At 41.6% G+C, this 17,070-nt stretch overlaps 1 protein-coding gene across 10 annotated transcripts in view; it reads left to right on the top strand.

Annotated features, from left to right (window-relative positions):
• The window catches only part of DZANK1 (double zinc ribbon and ankyrin repeat domains 1), an 87,344-nt gene that overhangs the window by 13,236 nt on the left and 57,038 nt on the right, over window positions 1-17,070 (top strand). For 4 of the 10 annotated variants that reach the window (XM_054674829.2, XM_063802520.1, XM_063802519.1 and 1 more), the window contains exons 5-8: window positions 748-844; window positions 1,822-1,946; window positions 5,490-5,575; window positions 11,165-11,282. In XM_054674829.2, coding sequence (XP_054530804.1) covers window positions 748-844; window positions 1,822-1,946; window positions 5,490-5,575; window positions 11,165-11,282 — 426 coding nt within the window. The remainder of the gene's footprint in view (window positions 1-747; window positions 845-1,821; window positions 1,947-5,489; window positions 5,576-11,164; window positions 11,283-17,070) is intronic. The other 6 variants (XM_063802517.1, XM_009436886.5, XM_054674831.1 and 3 more) reach the window with 2 other exon arrangements.

Below are 17,070 nucleotides of genomic sequence, written 5' to 3'. Positions count from 1 at the left end.
GAAGGATGTGTGACGCTTCAGGCACTGGGTGTGAGCATCGATAAGAAAGATTCAAGGAGTTAGGCCAGAGGATGGGCTAGCCTACAGTAAGGCGGCCAACCCAGAGGTCTTGGTCACAGGGATGTTGTTGGGATTGACAGAGGAAGTTTATAGGGGTTTCACTTAAGCTTGACCATGAACCTGATGCTAGAGAGGAGGTTGGTAGATGCAGGCATGGGTGGGACTCAAGTGTGATCAAGGCAAGGATCTACACTGGGCAGGGGCCGCCTTCGGGGGCTAAGCCCACATATATCAGCAAGTGCTTAGGCTTGAATCAGGTGTGAGGGACCAAGTCCATGGAGAAAGTCCAGAGAGAAGAGTGTTTAAGGACTGTGTGTGGGCAGGTGGTGTGCAGAAGTCTGATTTTGGTCTGACCCTACCCTGCCTTTGCCCTCTGGACTTGGTGGTCCCTCTGTTGTTACCCAGACTCCCACGGTTGTAACATCCTGCCTGCATGTGCTGCTCCCTGCCTCCTGCCTTGGCCGCTTCACCTGGTGAGGCCTACATCCAGATGTGCTGCCAGCTGAGCAGCCCAGTCCAGATACAAAGCTGCATGTTTCCAGAATAAAGTGAAACGGGTCACTTTGTACAAATGACTGTAAACTCTTTCAAATAAGAAATGCACACCATGACACTTTCTCTATCATGCAGCTTTAATTCTCACATGGGAATAACCAAGTGATTGATATGCAATCTCTTCATTCCTAGGAATTTAAAAATGGATTTGTTGGATCAAAACTAAAGAAGAAATATAAGAACTCTGAAAATCAACGCAGCTGGAATGTTAACCTTAGAAAGTTTCCAGGTATGATGTGACAGAACAAAGACAAGGTTCTGTATTCTGAACCCACCGAAGAGGTTCATGGCATGTTTGTTGCATGTTTTCTTGTCTGGAGAAGTGTCGGAATAAGAAACACTGGGGCAGGAAAGTATGCTGTACTTTGAATTTTAATGACGTCCTTGCTAACAGCTTAAGATCAGGAAGGAGGATCAAGCAGTCCAACCAAGTTAAATTTCTTGACCCACCGCCGGGAGCCATGGGGGCATCTAACCAAAGAGAGGAAATGCTGGAGTTGTAGGGTTTGGGGGAAGGGTGGAGTTTGGGTGAAATATAAATGAAAGCAGAGTTTTGATAGTCTCAAAGCGAAGCTGGTCTGGGTGTGAAGGGATCAGCATCAGGTATGGACTGGGAAGGGGACCCAGGGTTCTGTTGCCTTAGAAACTACAAAGATACATGGGGAATACTGTGTTCAGAAATGATTATCTCTGCACCAGGGTTGGACATTGAAGCTGCTTCTCTGTGTCAAAGTGGCCTAGATTCCCCAGGCAAGAGTTGAATGTTTCGTTCTTACTGAGAATTTCAAACAGCAAAGTTTCTGATAATCTGTGATTTAAGAGAACAGGATTTCTCAGTGAGTAAGAAAGACAAGGCATGCAAAGAGGGGGCTGCTAACGACATTTTACAGCTGCAGTGTGTTCTTGGGAGATATGATATTTCCTGCTAACTTTGCAACTGGATTGATCTGTCTGTTTTCCCAGCCTGATGTGGAATATTGTAGAATGCAGCGGGGAAGATGATCTTCTCAGTCTGGGCTTGTTTTTTCTCTCTCACTTCTAATGCATTGAGTGTGTGGCGGGAGCTCTTTATATAATTGTTACTTCTAGGGAAGCAATGTGGTGACAGTGGTTCTTTATTAAAAGGTCTCCCACTGTGAAGATATCTTTGTGTGATTATGTATAATTACAGATGCTCAAAGAATAATGTTTTTAATATCATTGTAGACGTCCAGGTAGGTGAAAGAACTGACCCTAAAACTTTGAAAGATCTTCGCTTTTCAGAGAGTCCATTGGAAATCCCAGCTTATGGTGGAGGATCAGGTTCTAGACCACCCACCCGCCAGTCCCAGGTAACTTCTAAGGACAATCTTTAGGGTACTCAAATACCTCCTATATTTTTAATGCTCTCCATGAAATACTTTAAGACTGCACTTCCCCCACTTTTGACCATGTGCCAGGCACTGTTCTAGTGCTGGGAATACTGTGTTGGACAAGAAAAGTCCCTGTATTCATGGAGCTTACCTTTTATTGGGCTTGGGGGCAGACACATAATTTTAAGTAAATAAACAGAAAATTTAAAATGGTGGTAAGCGTCATGAAGAAGATAAAATGGTAATGAGATAGAGCAGTGGTTCTCAGAGGCGATCCCCAGACCTGCAGCATCAGCATCACGTGGGAACTTATTTGAAACGCACATTCTCAGGCCTGATGAGCAAGGTGGGAGATGAGGAAGAAGGTGGCTGGGGCCAGAGTATCTAGAGCTGTGGTTCTCAAACATGGCTGCACGTTAGAATCACCTGAAGAGCTTCAAACCAATCCCCAAGGTTTAGCGTCAGAAATTCTGATTTAATTGGTCTGATGTGGGGTTTGAGCATCGTTAAAAAAAAAACCACCCCTAAATGATTCTAACGGTCAGGTATGGTTGAGAGTCACAGATACTAGTCTGGCCGTAAGAAGTTTGAATTCTATTCTAATTGTAAGTGGTATCTGTTTGGCAAGCAAGACACAGTCCCATTTACATTTAAAAGTTTTCTGTTTGGCCACAGTATGGAGATTAGACCATGGAAGAGGAAAGGGAGAACATTATTTAGGAGGCTTTTGTTCCAGGTGAGAAATGATGGTGACTTGGACCAAGGTTGTAGAGGTGGTCAGGATAGGAGGCGGGCCTTGCTGAGGGATCCAACGGTTGAGAGGGAAGGGGAGGAGCCAAGTCTGCCTCTCAGGGTTTGTCCTGAGTATCTGGAGATGATGGTGCCATTGACAAAGCTGGAAAAGATGAGAGACGAGCAGGTGTCCAAGGGCACATTAGACATCCAAGTGGAGGTGTTGAGTAGACTGTTGGATGTGCAAGTTCACATATGGGAGAGGTCAGAGCTGGACATATGTACTTAGAAATATGGAAATATTCAATATGTTGATGGTATTTGAAGCTTAGGTCTGAACGAGATCACTAGTCAAGGCTGAACAGAAAGTGAAGAGAAGGAAAATGAAGAAAGTCCTCAACTTAGAGGTTGAGCAGGGGAGGAGGAGCCTGAAAGTAGAAAGAAAGCCAAAAGAATATGTTGCCATGGAAACCAAGAGATGGAAGAATTTCAAGGAGAAGATCATCTATGTCATATGTTACTGAAGGTTCTAATTAGATAAAGACAGACAATTGGAAATTCACATTGGCCTTGACAAGATAGAGGTGACTTATGACCTTAATAAAAGGCATATTGGCTGGGCGCGGTGGCTCACGCCTGTAATCCCAACACACTGGGAGGCTGAGGCAGGCAGATCATGAGGTCAGGAGTTTGAGACCAGCCTGGCCAATATGGTGAAACCCCGTCTCTACTAAAAATACAAAAATTAGCCAGGCATAGTGGCACGCACCTGTAGTCCCAGCTACTCGGGAGGCTGAGGCAGAAGAATCGCTTGAACTGGGGAGGTGGAGGTTGCAGTGAGCCAAGATTGCGTCATTGCACTCTAGCCTTGGCAACAAAGTGAGACTCCATCTCAAAAATGAAAATAAAAATAAAAATGAAAGGCATATCAGTGCATTCTTACTACTATAACACAAGAAAGATGCTCTTACACTAGTTGCCTACTATACTATTATAGTGCTTTGGTTTTTCAATGTTTATAAAATCCAATTTGGACTTTTGGCATCTAAGGGCAACCCAGGAGCCCTTGTTCTGTTCCTCCTATTTGAGTCCCAAGTTTAATGTACCTGGAGTCACATTTTCTGTGTAACCACAACTCCTTCTTGTGTGCCCATGATTCCATGGCTGCTCACACTTACCATCAAGTATAAAGGAGAAAAGCGTGGTTTCCAAACCCAGTTGCATATCAGAATCACCCAGGGACTGAAGGCTCAGTGTTGCTACATCCAATGAATTTGCATGAGAAGGCAGAAACCTACATCTTTATGTGTAATAACATAATTTAAAGTTTTGACTGTTAGTTCAAATTTTGAAACACTATGGGAGCCAATGCCAAATAAAACTCAATGGCAGGCCAGATTTGGCTAATAGACCACCACTTTGAGACTTCTGGTCTAGGTCATGTTATGTTTTTATTTATTTGTTTTTCTTTTTGTAGAGATGGGGATTCACTATGTTGCCCAGGCTATTTTTGAACTCCTGGCCTCAAGCAATCCTCCTGCCTCAGCCTCCCAAAGTATTGGGATTACAAATGTGAGCCACTACACTCAGCCTGGGCCATGTTAGATGTGGCACAAAAGCAATGAGAAACCTCTGACTGCTCCCTATTGCCTGCAGGATAGAGCCTGAAGTCCTAAGTTCAGATTTTTGAGTTTCCTAGAGATACAGTTTTTGAGAAAAATAGATGCTAAAGTTTGTTTATTTGTTTATTTATTTATTTACTTACTTACTTACTTACTTATTTATTTGAGACGGAGTTTCACTCTATTGCCCAGGCTGGAGTGCAATGGCATGATCTTGGCTCACCACAACCTCTGCCTCCCGGGTTCAAGCGATTCTCCTGCCTCAGCCTCCTGAGTAGCTGGGATTATAGGCATGCGCCACCACACCCTGCTAATTTTGTATTTTTAGTAGAGATGGGGTTTCTCTATGTTGGTCAGGCTGGTCTCGAACTCCCGACCTCAGGTGATCTGCTCACCTCTGTCTCCCAAAGTGCTGGGATTGCAGGCATGAGCCACTGTGCCCAGCTGAGTTTATGTATTTATTTTTACTTTTTTTTTTTTTTGAGACAGAGTCTCACTCTCATCCAGGCTGGAGTGCAGTGGTGCAATCTTGGCTCACCACAACTTCCGCCTCCTGGGTTCAAGTGATTCTCCTGCCTCAGCCTCCCTAGTAGCTGGGATTACAGGCACTCGCCACCATACCCAGCTAATTTTTTTTTGTATTTTTAGTAGAGATGAGGCTTCGCCATGTTGGCCAGGCCGGGATACTAAAGTTTTTAAATCCTAAAATCTGGTCTGTCTCATGGTAAATTCAGGTATCTTTTATTGTAAACTCTCATTTTTGATGAAATATAGATATATGATTGTGAATAGCACTTTAAATAATTTAGAAATGTTAGATACTAGAGTAATAATTACATTACTCATAATGATTTTTTATTTTTATAATTTTTTATTTTTATGGGTTCAGGGGGTGCAGATTTGTTACATGTATTGTATAATGGTGAGGTTTGGGCTTCTAGGGTAACCTTCACCCAAATAATGAACACTGCACCCAATAGGTAATTTTTCAGCCCTTGCCTTTTCCCACCCTTCCCACTTTTAGAGTCTATAGTGTCTATTATTCCTCTTTATATGACTATGTGTATTCACCCATAATGATTTTTAATGGAATTTTACTATACCATAGCATTTACCATGTTATTTTGACTATATGACTCTGTCTATATACCTATATTCTTAATTTTAGTCCCCCGGTTTTGCACACGTAAGCGGTCAGAAGTGTTTGACAAGCACGGAGATAATGAGAATTCAAAGGGAGACAGACTTTCTCAAGTAAGTATCACATTCTCTTTACTCTGTCTTAAATCCTACAAAGATACATCATGGTCAAAGAGAATTTAAAGATACGACATTTTTGCCCACCTCCAACTTTTTTTTTTTTTCGAGACGGAGTCTTGCTCTGTCACCCCGGCTGGAGTGCGGTGGTGCAGTCTCAGCTCACTGCAACCTCCGCCTCCTGGGTTCAAGCGATTCTCCTGCCTCAGCCTCCCGAGTAGCTGAGATTACAGGCACGCGCCACCACACCCAGCTAATTTTTGTATTTTTAGTAGAGACAGGGTTTCACCATGTTGGCCAGGATGGTCTTGATCTCTTGACCTTGTGATCTGCCCGCCTCGGTCTCCCAAAGTGCTGAGATTACAGGTGTGAGCCACCACACCCGGCCCCAACTTTTTAAATTAAATATTTACAGCCTGTTAAAAAGTATAATTGACATACAATAACTGCATATGTATTTAGAGTTCATTTGACTCTGTATGTATGTATGTATGTATGTAACCATGACACTGTCACAATCAAGAAAATGAGTAAGTTCATCCCCGCCAAAAATCTCCTACATTGTACCCTATTTGGTAACCCCTTCCTTTTACCCCCCCCATCACAGGCAATTATTGATTTGTTTCTTGTCACTATAGTTTAACTTGCATGTGATTCAATATGTCAACGAAGTGACTTAGTGTGTACTCTTTTCTGCTGGACTTCTTTCACTCAGCATAACTATTTTGAGATTCATCTATGTTGTTCCTTGTAACAAACATCCGTTTCTTTTTATTGCTGAACTACAGTCCATTGTATGGATATACCACAGTTTGTTTATCCATTCACTTATTGATGGGAATTTGTGTTATATCCAATTTTGGGCTATTACAGATAAAGTTGCTATGAACATTTGTACAAAAGTTACTGTATATACAAAAGTGATCCAGTCTCATATCTGGTCTCTAAATAAATAAATAAATAAATTGATAAAAATTAACAGATACAATAAAATAATTTTTAAAACCCCAAAGTCATTATGTATACACGTTTTCATTTCCCTTGGGGCAAATACCTTGAAGAGGAATATGATAGGTATATATTTTTTTAAGAAACTGCCAATCTGCTTTCCAAAGTGATTGTTCCATTTTACATTCTCACCAGCAGTGGAGGAGAATTCTCTGTATCCTTACTAACTTTTATTTTTATTTTGATCATTCTAATGAGATTGTAACAGTATCTCATTGTGGTTTTTATTTGCGTTTCCCTAGTGACTAATGATGTTGAGCCTCTTTTCATGTGCTTATTTCCATCCATGCATCTTCTTTGGTACAGTGTCCTTTCAAACTTTTTGCCTTTAAAAAAATGCATTAGAGGCTGGGTGCAGTGGCTCACACCTGTAATCACAGCACTTTGGGAGGCTGAGGTGGGCGGATCACCTGAGGTCAGGAGTTCAAGACCAGCCTGGCCAACATGGTGAAACCCCGTCTCTACTAAAAATACAAAAAATTAGTTGTGTGTGGTGGTGGGTGCCTGTAATCCCAGCTACTTGGGAGGCTGAGGCAGGAGAATCGCTTGAACCCGGGAGGCGGAGGTTGCAGTGAGCCAAGATTGTGCCACTGCACTCCAGCCTGGATGACAGAGGCATGTGCTGCTATGCCCGGCTAATTTTTGTATTTTTTTAAGTAGAGATGGGGTTTCACCATGTTGGCCAGGCTAGTCTCGAACTTCTGACCTCAGGTGATCTGCCCCCCTCAGCCTCCCAAAGTAGTGGGATTATAGGCATGAGCCACCACGCCCAGCCAAGTTGACGAAATTTTTACCTGTTTCCAATTTGCTGAGAGTTTCTTTTTTAAAATCAGGAATAGATGTTGGATTTTGTCCAAAGCATTTTTTCTGTTTATTGAGAGGATAATTTAGTTTTTCTTTTTCTGTTCATGTGGTGAATTACAATGATTGGTTTTCAAATGTTAAGTCAACCTTACATTCCTGAAATATATCTACCTGAAGTATTATCTATTTTATGTAATGTTGAATTTGATTTGCTAAAAGGTTTTAAAGAATTTTTTTTGCCAGCATTTGCATAAGGGATGTTGGGGGATTTTCTTTTCTTGTTAATGTCTTTGTCTGGTTTTAGTATCAGTATAATTCTAGATTCATAGAATAAGTTAGGAAGTGTTTTCACTCCTTCAACTTCTGAAAAAGTTTATGTAAAATTGGTGTTATTTCTTCCTTACATATTTGGTAGAAATTCACAAGTGAAATGATTAGATCTGGAGTTTTCCTTCAGGAAGATTTTTTTTCAGGAAGATTTTTAACTACACATTAGATTTGTTTAATAGATATAAGTACATTTATATTTATTAATATTTCTTTTGGAGTAAATTTTAGGTTTCATTTGTTCTTTTTTTAGTTTCTTTAATGGGAATATGAAGTTACTGATTTGAAGCCTTTCTTCTTTTCTAGCATAGGCATTTAGAACTATACATTTCCCCTGAATACTGTTTTACTTGCAGTCTCTGAATTTTGATATGTTGTGTTTTCATCTTCATTCAGTTCAAACAGTTTCTAATTATCCTTGTTATTTTGCGGGGAGGGCAATGGGTTAGTTAGAAGTGTTTTATTAAATTTCCAAATACTGGAGGATTTTCCTTGTATCTTTTGGGCCTGTCTGCCTTCTTTCTTTCCTTCCTTCCTGCCTTCCCACCCTCTGTCCCTTCCTTCTTTCCTTCCTTCCTTTCATCCTTTCTTCTTTCTTTCTTAGGGTCTCACTCTGTCACCCAGGCCGAAGCGTAGAGGCCCAATCATAGCTCACAGCAGCCTCAAATTCCTGGATTCAAGGCATCCTCCTGCCTCAGCCTCCTAAGTAGCTGGGACTATAGGCATGTGCCAGTACACCCAGCTAATTAAAAAACTTTTTTTTCTTTTTTTTTTGGCTGGGCATGGTGGCCCATGCCTATAATCCCAGCACTTTGGGAAGCTGAGGTGGGAGGATCCCTTGAGGCCAGGAGGCCACTTGAGGCCACTTGAGGCAAGGAGATCACTTGAGGCCACTTGAGGTGGGAGGATCACTTTGAGACCAGCCTGGCCAAAGTGGCAAAACCCCGTCTCTGCTAAAAATATACACACACATAAAAAAATTAGGCATGGTGGCACACGCCTGTAATCCCAGCTACTCGGGAGGCTGAGGCACAATAATCACTTGAAGCCAGGAAGTGGAGGCTGCAGTGAGCCGAGATCGTGCCACTGCACTCCAGCCTGGGCGACAGAGCAAGACTCTGTCTCAAAACAAAACAAAAAACCTTGTATCTATATATTTTTTTTGTGGTGGGGGTGGGGTTCTCACAAAGTTGCCCAGGCTGGTCTTGAACTCCTGGCCTCAAGTGATCCTCCCACCTCAGTCTCCCAAATTGTTGGGATTATAGGTATGAGCCAGTACACCTGGCCTGGTGCTTATGTCCAATTTATTTACTTTTGGTCAGAAAAGATATATGATTTGATTGGTAAATGCTCTGTGTACACTTTAAAAGAATGTGTATTCTGCCAGAATGAGTGTACTATAAATATCAATTAGGTTGAATTAGTTGATGGTATTAAGTCTTCTCTATCTTTACTGATTTTCTGTTTATCATGTAATCAGTTATTGAAAAAGCAGTATTGAAACATATGACTGTAATTATGAATTTGCCTATTTATTCTTGCATTTCATTTCTATCAGTTTTTCTTCATGTACTTTGATACTCTGCTATTAAGTACATAAACATTTTGGATTCTTTTGTCCTCTTGCTAAGTTGACCCTTTTATCATTATGAAATAAACTTCTTTAACTCTGTTAATATTCTTTGCTCAGAAACCTACTTGTTCTGATGTTAATGTTGTCACTCCTGCTTTCTTTTGATGTGTGTGTACCTCCCTTTATTGAATCTATTTATGTCTCTATTTAAAGCTGGTTTCTGGCTGGGCGCGGTGGCTCACGCCTGTAATCCCAGCACTTTGGGAGGCCGAGGCGGGCGGATCACGAGGTCAGGAGATCGAGATCATCCTGGCTAACACAGTGAAACCCCATCTCTACTAAAACTACAAAAAAAAAAAAAAAATTAGCCGGGCGTGGTGGCAGGCACCTGTAGTCCCAGCTACTCTGGAGGCTGAGGCAGGAGAATGGCGTGGACCCGGGAGGCAGAGCTTGCAGTGAGCCCAGATCATGCCACTGCACTCCAGCCTGGGCGACAGAGCAAGACTCCGCCTTTAAATAAATAAATAAATAAATAAATAAATAAATAAAAATAAAGTTGGTTTCTTTTCAGCAGCATATAGTTAGGCCTAGCTTTTTAAAAAAACCATACCTGACAACTCCTATGTTCTAATTGGAGTATTTAGAGTATATATAGAGTATTCTAACTGATACCTCAGTAAATATGAATTTTTTCCACTTTGGCTGGTGTAAGCATGAGCTTCCCAGCCCTGTGTGAATCCTGAAGACTGTTTTCTCTGTTACCCTTTGGTGTTCACTTTCTAACCTTGAGTGGTTTCTTCCATCACATGCACTCATCAGTAGTACCCAGGTGAAGACTTGAGGGTGACCCTCTGCAAAATTCTGAAGCTCTCCCTGCAGCTCTTCTCTGGTATTCTTTCCTGAAAGCTCCAGTTACCTTGACCTTCTGAGACTCCCAGCTCTATGTCCTCAATTCAAATCAGTGGAATGAGATAGTCAGATTACACTTCATGAGCTTTGGGTATAGAAAAGAGGGAACTGTTGTTGCTCTGGCGGGTGGGCCCATGCCAGACAGATGGTGAAACCTTGGTGCCATGGTACAGTAATGAAGGATTAAATAGGATAAGAGTGTGGGAATGATCTCAGCTCCAACGTGGAGACTAGTGTGGGCAACCAGGCAATCCGGTGCACAGTATCCAAGCCTTCTAGTTGCTGAGGAGCTGTTCAGATCAATGGGTCACAGGATCAGGAGCCAACTTGTCTGGAAAGGCATGGCAGTAGCAGGAAAGGAATTAGGGCAGCCTAATTCCAAGAATGCTCTCACTTTGGCAGATAGCCAGAACCCATTTAGATGAGTGGGAGCTAAACGATGGGTCCAGCTGCCTAAGAAATGGGGCCAGATGCTGCTGGGGCAGGGCCTGAGGACTCTAAGCTAAAGTGAGCAAAGAGAAAGGATGGGTTTGAGGCACAGGCAAGAAGGCCTGTCCCTCAGACTGGGCTCAATGGTAGAAAGTCAGAAAAACATAATGTAAAAATTGCTGGAATTCCCAGGGCTTACCCTCATACACATCAAATCCAATGTGACAGGACAAGCCAGAGCCCGAGCAAGAAGTGGGGCCAAGGCTGCTGATAAACTTCTTGCCATGATCAAGAAGTTATATGGACTTGGCCTACGCAGAAAGGGCACCAGAGGGTCCAGTTGCAAGGCCACTATTCCAATAAAATGACCAAATGACCTAGAGAAGTATCTCCTGTCTTGAACTTGTTCCATAGCCATTGAGAGCAGTCTGCTTTTGTTTTGTGTTTAAAACTGTTTGAACGCTTTTAGATTTTTATCAGTCTTCTTAATGTGGACCCACCAGAACATGGCCAATCGGGAACCTGTTTTGTTGTAGGTGTGCCCACTGCCTTGCCCCCCGGCCATCAGATCCCTTTGCTCGCTTCTGTCAAGAATGTGGCTCTCCTGTCCCACCCATATTTGGCTGTCGTCTCCCACCCCCAGAAGGAGCTCAGGTGAGCAGCAGAATTCTTAAAAACATCTTTCATTGGTTGATCTGATCTTTATTTGCAGCAGTAACACAGTGCTTGGTACACATGAACTGCACATATAAATACTTGTTGAAGAATTACTGGCTGATTGAACTCTTACACATTCCTACTTAAGCATGGAAAAACTTACTTGCAATGCTGTGTCTTTTGTGTGGCCTGCCAGAAACACGGGCTTAAAAAAGATTGGAATCTTATTGTTTTAATGAGGCACGCATGGATAAATAAATGTTTCCTACTCATTTGATAGCTCTGCTCATATCCTGGGTATAATAAGGAAATATATTCTAGAAATAAATAAAGAGAAGTACCAATTACTTTATGTCTCTATATATCTATATACCCATAAGATGCATCATTCTGTCCAAAGAATCTATAGATTGATCTGTATATTTAAATTTAAAAGCTTTGGCTGATTTAGGATAGATAATAATTGATATCTCACTACTAATTTTGTAGATAGTTAAAAAACATACCATACTTGGCTTGCTAAAAATTAAAACCTTCACCAAAATGTGTTCATCTTTTAAGCACTTGATATTTTGGGGATTTTTTTTGGACTTGGAATAAAGGGATGAAAATGAAATAAAGGGATCTGTGATATTGAGTGAAAAATTACAATTTTTAAGAAGATAGTTACTAAGAAAAAGTCACTAATTAAGTGAGTTCCAAGTCCAGAGTTTTAGATTGGAGTTATGCCTCAAGCAAGGGGTCAGGTAATAAATGGCTGTTTTAATATTTTTCTAATATATTGCTCAAGATTTTTGTAGAAGTTAATTTAATTTACTTCAGTGATACATTTTAAACTCCTTAAAGATTTTGCTAATATATAATGGCAGAATCTTAGGGAATAAGGGTGGGAGTCGATTTTAAATAAAAACAGACTATAACACCAAATTGGGCCAAATTCATTGATATGTTTGCAGCTTGTAGAGATTCTGGACTAAATATGTTAGCAAAAGAAGACGTTACAGAAAACAAAATATGAACAAGTCCCATTGGTTGATTTTTCTCTGTTTATACTAGTTGGTGCAATACCAAAATTATTTTCTACTTGCCTGGAAAGGGATTTTCACAACTAACTTCATTTTTACAGGGAGGAAAGGTTATCAGTGATTATAAATATTTAATATTATGAACTTTAAAACACCTAGATTGCCCCCCAATTATATTTCTATTAGTGCAACAATAGACTATAATGTATAACAGCTTTGTAATTTAAGCTAACAACCATTTATTGAGTACTACTGTGTCCTGCTCTGAGCTGGGCTTCTAGGATTCAAAAGGGCAGGATCGTACTTAGACCCATGACTCGGAGAGTCTCAGTAAAGAGATGCAGAGGTGTGTGCTCTCCTGTCTCTTTGCTCTTGCCATGTGAGCTAACCTGTGGGACACCCAGTTGTGCTGAACCCTGTGAATTTCAGTGTTGTCCCATGGATGCTTCTCAGTTCCACTGGCACCCCAGCCAGCTTCCCAGATAGTCTTTGGGGCATCCCAGTAGCAACTTTCCAGCAAGTTCCAGCCACATCTCTGTATCTGACTTCCCAACATGTTCTGCCAGTTCCCTAGATGAGGAATTCCTAATGAGTTTCATTGGATCCCAGTGGGTGGCTTTTTCCTTGCTGGCTCTGATCTGTGTCACCTCAGTGAACTTCTCTGCCATCCGGTGGGTGACAACCACACTCAATTCAATGAAGTCTGATTTCAGCCTTGGATGTGGGGCAAAGTAAGTGCCTCTTCCAAATTTGATCCTCCTTCGGCTCTCTGTCTCAGCCACAGAGGTAGGGGATCCTCCCTATGTTTGGAATTTCTGTATATGTAGAATCTGCTTTACCCATTAGTAGTTAATCCCTGGATACCAGTTAATAACTATTTATATGAACTTTTCCTGTTCAAATTAGTTGTGGTTTCTTTGTCCTGATTGGACTCTGACTGATACAGAATTGGTAGTGGGATTGGTCCCAGGAAATAAACCGGCAAATGGGATTTTGGAAGTGGTTTGGTCTTGTCCTTTACTTGGGAACAGTGCCGAGCTCCTTGCCAATGGGAAATGGGACACTGGTGATCCATAGCATGAGGGGGCATCACAGTTACTCAGGCTGTCACCTGTGGCTGATTGTGATGAAGTGCCAATTGAAGCAAGTGTCTTGAGTGGCCAAGTAACTGCTGCACTTGACTCTATGGCAGTGACAATGACTACAAAAACTGGTGGAGGATGTATTCTCCTGAGTCCATGGGAGCATTCACAGAAAGAAAACGACAAGCTCAGGACCTTTAAGTCATGGTGCGGGAACCAGAAGGCTCCTATGACAGCCCAAAATAATATACTTCTTGTAGCTCCAGGGTTATATTGATGAAAATCAAACAAAAATTATATTGTATATGTTGAGGACTTATAATGTCTGTTAAATTCACCTGATCACCAGATTTCTTATTTGAAAGTTAGGCCATTAATTGAGAAAGGATGGGACCCTGAAACTCAGAGAGAGATGGCAGGTGGGACCCAGATGAAACTGACAGTCTTGTTACCCTTGTCACTCTGTGCCTCCTGCCCAATGGATGTAGTTTGCCCTTATGTCTGAGGATGCCCTTCTGTCTGAGGATACCAGCCTTCATTTTCTTGAAATGTTTGTGATAACCTCACCTGGGCAGATGGCTTGAAAGGGGATGTTTATTCTCCTCACAGGGGGTTGTGGGTGGTTTAAACCCATCACAACCACCTGTTGCATTCTAGGGACCCAACCCAGCATGCTACAGGAGGACAGGTGCATGCTGTGATCCAGGAGGAAATAACTTACACACACAAAGAAGAGGAAGATTTTACTAATATATAGTGACAGAGTCTTGGGGAATAAGTGTGGGATTAGAGTTTAAAAGAAGACAATATGACTTGAAATTGGTATAAATTCATTGATATGTGCACACCTTATAGAGATTCTGGGTTTAATGTGTTAGATAATGCAGCTGCGGTGGCTATAACAGCTTGCTTGGTTGACTGCTTAAAGCTTGGCCTCAGTAGTGGCCTGTGTTTAATGAGATTGGGATAGCAGAAGTTTCCCAGGTATATCAGTTTGCTAAGGTTGCCACAGCAAAACCCCACAGACTGTGTGGCTTAAAGAACAGAAATTTATTTTCTCATAGTTCTGCAGGCTGGAAGTTTAAGATCAAGGCGCCAGCAGGTTTGGTTTCTGGTGAGGCTTCTCTCCTCAGCTTTCAGACGGCTGCCTTCCTGATGTGTCCTTACTTGGCCTTTCCTCTGGGTACACATCCCTGGTGTCTCTTCCTCTTCTTATAAAGACATCAGTCATATTGGATCAAAGTCCCACTGTAATGACCTCATTTAACCTTAATTACCTCCTTAAAGGACCTATCTCCAAATACAATCACATTGGGGGCTGGAGCTTCAATATAATGAATTCTGGGGGGCACAGTTTAGTCCCTAACACCCAGCATCATGTGGAGCAGGGAATACAGAGACTTAGGCAAATAGGAAAGTTGGAGTGGGGTTGATACCTGTGTCCTGCATCCCTAACTCTTACCTACGTTTCACAAGAAGGCCCAGAAGACACTTCCATCACTAAGATATCAAGGAATACATTAGTGAGAGGAGCAGCTGCATCCTTAAAAAGTTCTGTGGCTGCTTTCCTTTGTAGGCCAGATATGATCGTGGGGGATGCTGCTATTTAGATGAGCTCCCTGATCTCATTGGAGCTAGTGAGATCCCAGAGTAGCAGAAGTTAAGTGGCAGTACTTAACTGCCAAAGACAAGGACAGTAATGATGTTTCAGTAAGAGGAATCTGACATGGCATTCCTAGGAATGATAGATGGGCAGCCTCCTAGTGTATCGCCTGGTCTATATAATTGAAAAATGCTAGGTCATGTAGCTTAAAACTGACTTGAGTCACTGCATTGGAGCAACCAAGTTTCTCCCCCAGTTTCCAGACATAAATCAGTTCACAAATTCAGTCTCTTGATTTAAGGGGAGACTGGATCTCCTTAGGGAAGGACCCTGGAGCTTTGCAAGTACATATCATAAGTCTTCCTTGAACGCTTCCTCAAGGGGGCTTGTTGCTTTCAATTGAGTGACTGTGCAGTGGGGAAAAGGAAATGCCCAAATCTTTGAGGGATTTCTAGATACTGGCTCTAAATTCATGCTAATTCTTGGAGATTCAGAACACCACTGTGGTCCCCCAGTAAAGCTGGGACTTTAGGTGCACAGGTGATAGATGGAATCTTAACCTCAACTCTGACTTGTAGCTTTTGCTTCATGTATTTTGGGGGTTTGTTGTTATGTCCATGCTATGGATTGAATCTTTGTGTCTTGGCCAAAATTCATATGTTGAATTCCCAACCCCCAAGGTGATGGTGTTAGAAGGTTGGGTCTTTGGGAGGTAATTAGGTCGTGATGATGAACCCCTTATGAATGGGATTAGTGCCCTTATAAGAGAGGCTCAAAGGAGCTTGTTTGCCTTCCACCATATGAAGACACAGAAGGTACCATCTGTGAAGCAGAGGGCAAGCCCTCACCTGATACTGAATTCGCTGGCATCCTGATCTTGGACTTCTCAGGCTCCAAAACTCTGAGAAATAAATTTCTGTTGTTTACAAGCCACCCACTTTATGGTGTTTTGTTATCGCAGCCTGAACAGACTAATACAGTCATATACACTTATAATTGCTCTATCTTCCTGACTATTGACCTTCTTATCATCCCCAAATGTCTCTCTTTGTCTATGCTAATATTTCTTGTCTTAAAGTCCTTTATTCTCTGATATTTATGTAGCTACTCTAGCTCTTTTATGGTTACTGTTTGCATTGTAAGGCCTTTTCTATGCTTTTACTTTCAATCTATTTGTGTCTTTGAATTTAAGGTGTGTTTCTAGTAGACAGCATGTAGTTGGATCTTGCTTTTTTATCCATTCTGAATAACTTTGCCTTTTGAATGTGATATTTAGTCAATTCCTATTTAATGTCATTATTGATGTGGTTAAATTTACGTATGCCATTTTGCTATTTGCTATTTGTCTCATGGCTTTTTTGTTACTTTTTCCCTCGTTCACTGCTTTCTTTTGTGTTATTTCTTTTTTTTTTTTTTTTTTTTGAGACAGAGTCTCACTCTGTCGCCCAGGCTGGAGTGCAGTGACATGATCTCAGCTCACTGCAAGCTCCGCCTCCCAGGTTCACGCCATTCTCCTGCCTCAGCCTCCCAAGTAGCTGGGACTAGAAGCACCTGCCACCATGCCTGGCCAATTTTTTTGTATTTTTAGTAGAGACGGGGTTTCACCATGTTAGCCAGGATGGTCTCGATCTCCTGACCTCATGATCCGCCCGCCTCGGCCTCCCAAAGTGCTGGGATTACAGGCGTGAGCCACCGCACCCGGCCTTTAGTGTTATTTCTTTTGTGTTACTTTTAATGTGCCATTTTAATGCTTCTGTTGACTTTTTAATTATTTTTAAAGTTATCTTAAGCTCTAGAGATTACAATATGGACCTCAATTTATCACATTCTATTTTATTTAATTTTGATTTTTAATTTTTGTGGATACATGGTGTATATATTTATGGGTACATGAGATGTTTTGATACAGGCATGTAATATATAATAACCACATCATGGAAGATGGGGTGTATCACAGTCCATTTTAGAGTAATTTAACTCAATTCTACTGAAATATAGAAATTTCATTCCTTTCCTCTTTCTTTTTCTTTTCTTTTCTTTTTTTTCTTTTCTTTGAGACAGAGTCTCCCTCTGTC

This window comes from Pan troglodytes, chromosome 21 (assembly GCF_028858775.2).
Source record: "Pan troglodytes isolate AG18354 chromosome 21, NHGRI_mPanTro3-v2.0_pri, whole genome shotgun sequence".
In the NCBI taxonomy this organism is placed as follows: Eukaryota; Metazoa; Chordata; class Mammalia; order Primates; family Hominidae; genus Pan; species Pan troglodytes.
The sequence above is the reverse complement of the archived record's forward strand: the minus strand, read 5'-3'. Positions and strand labels throughout refer to the sequence as shown.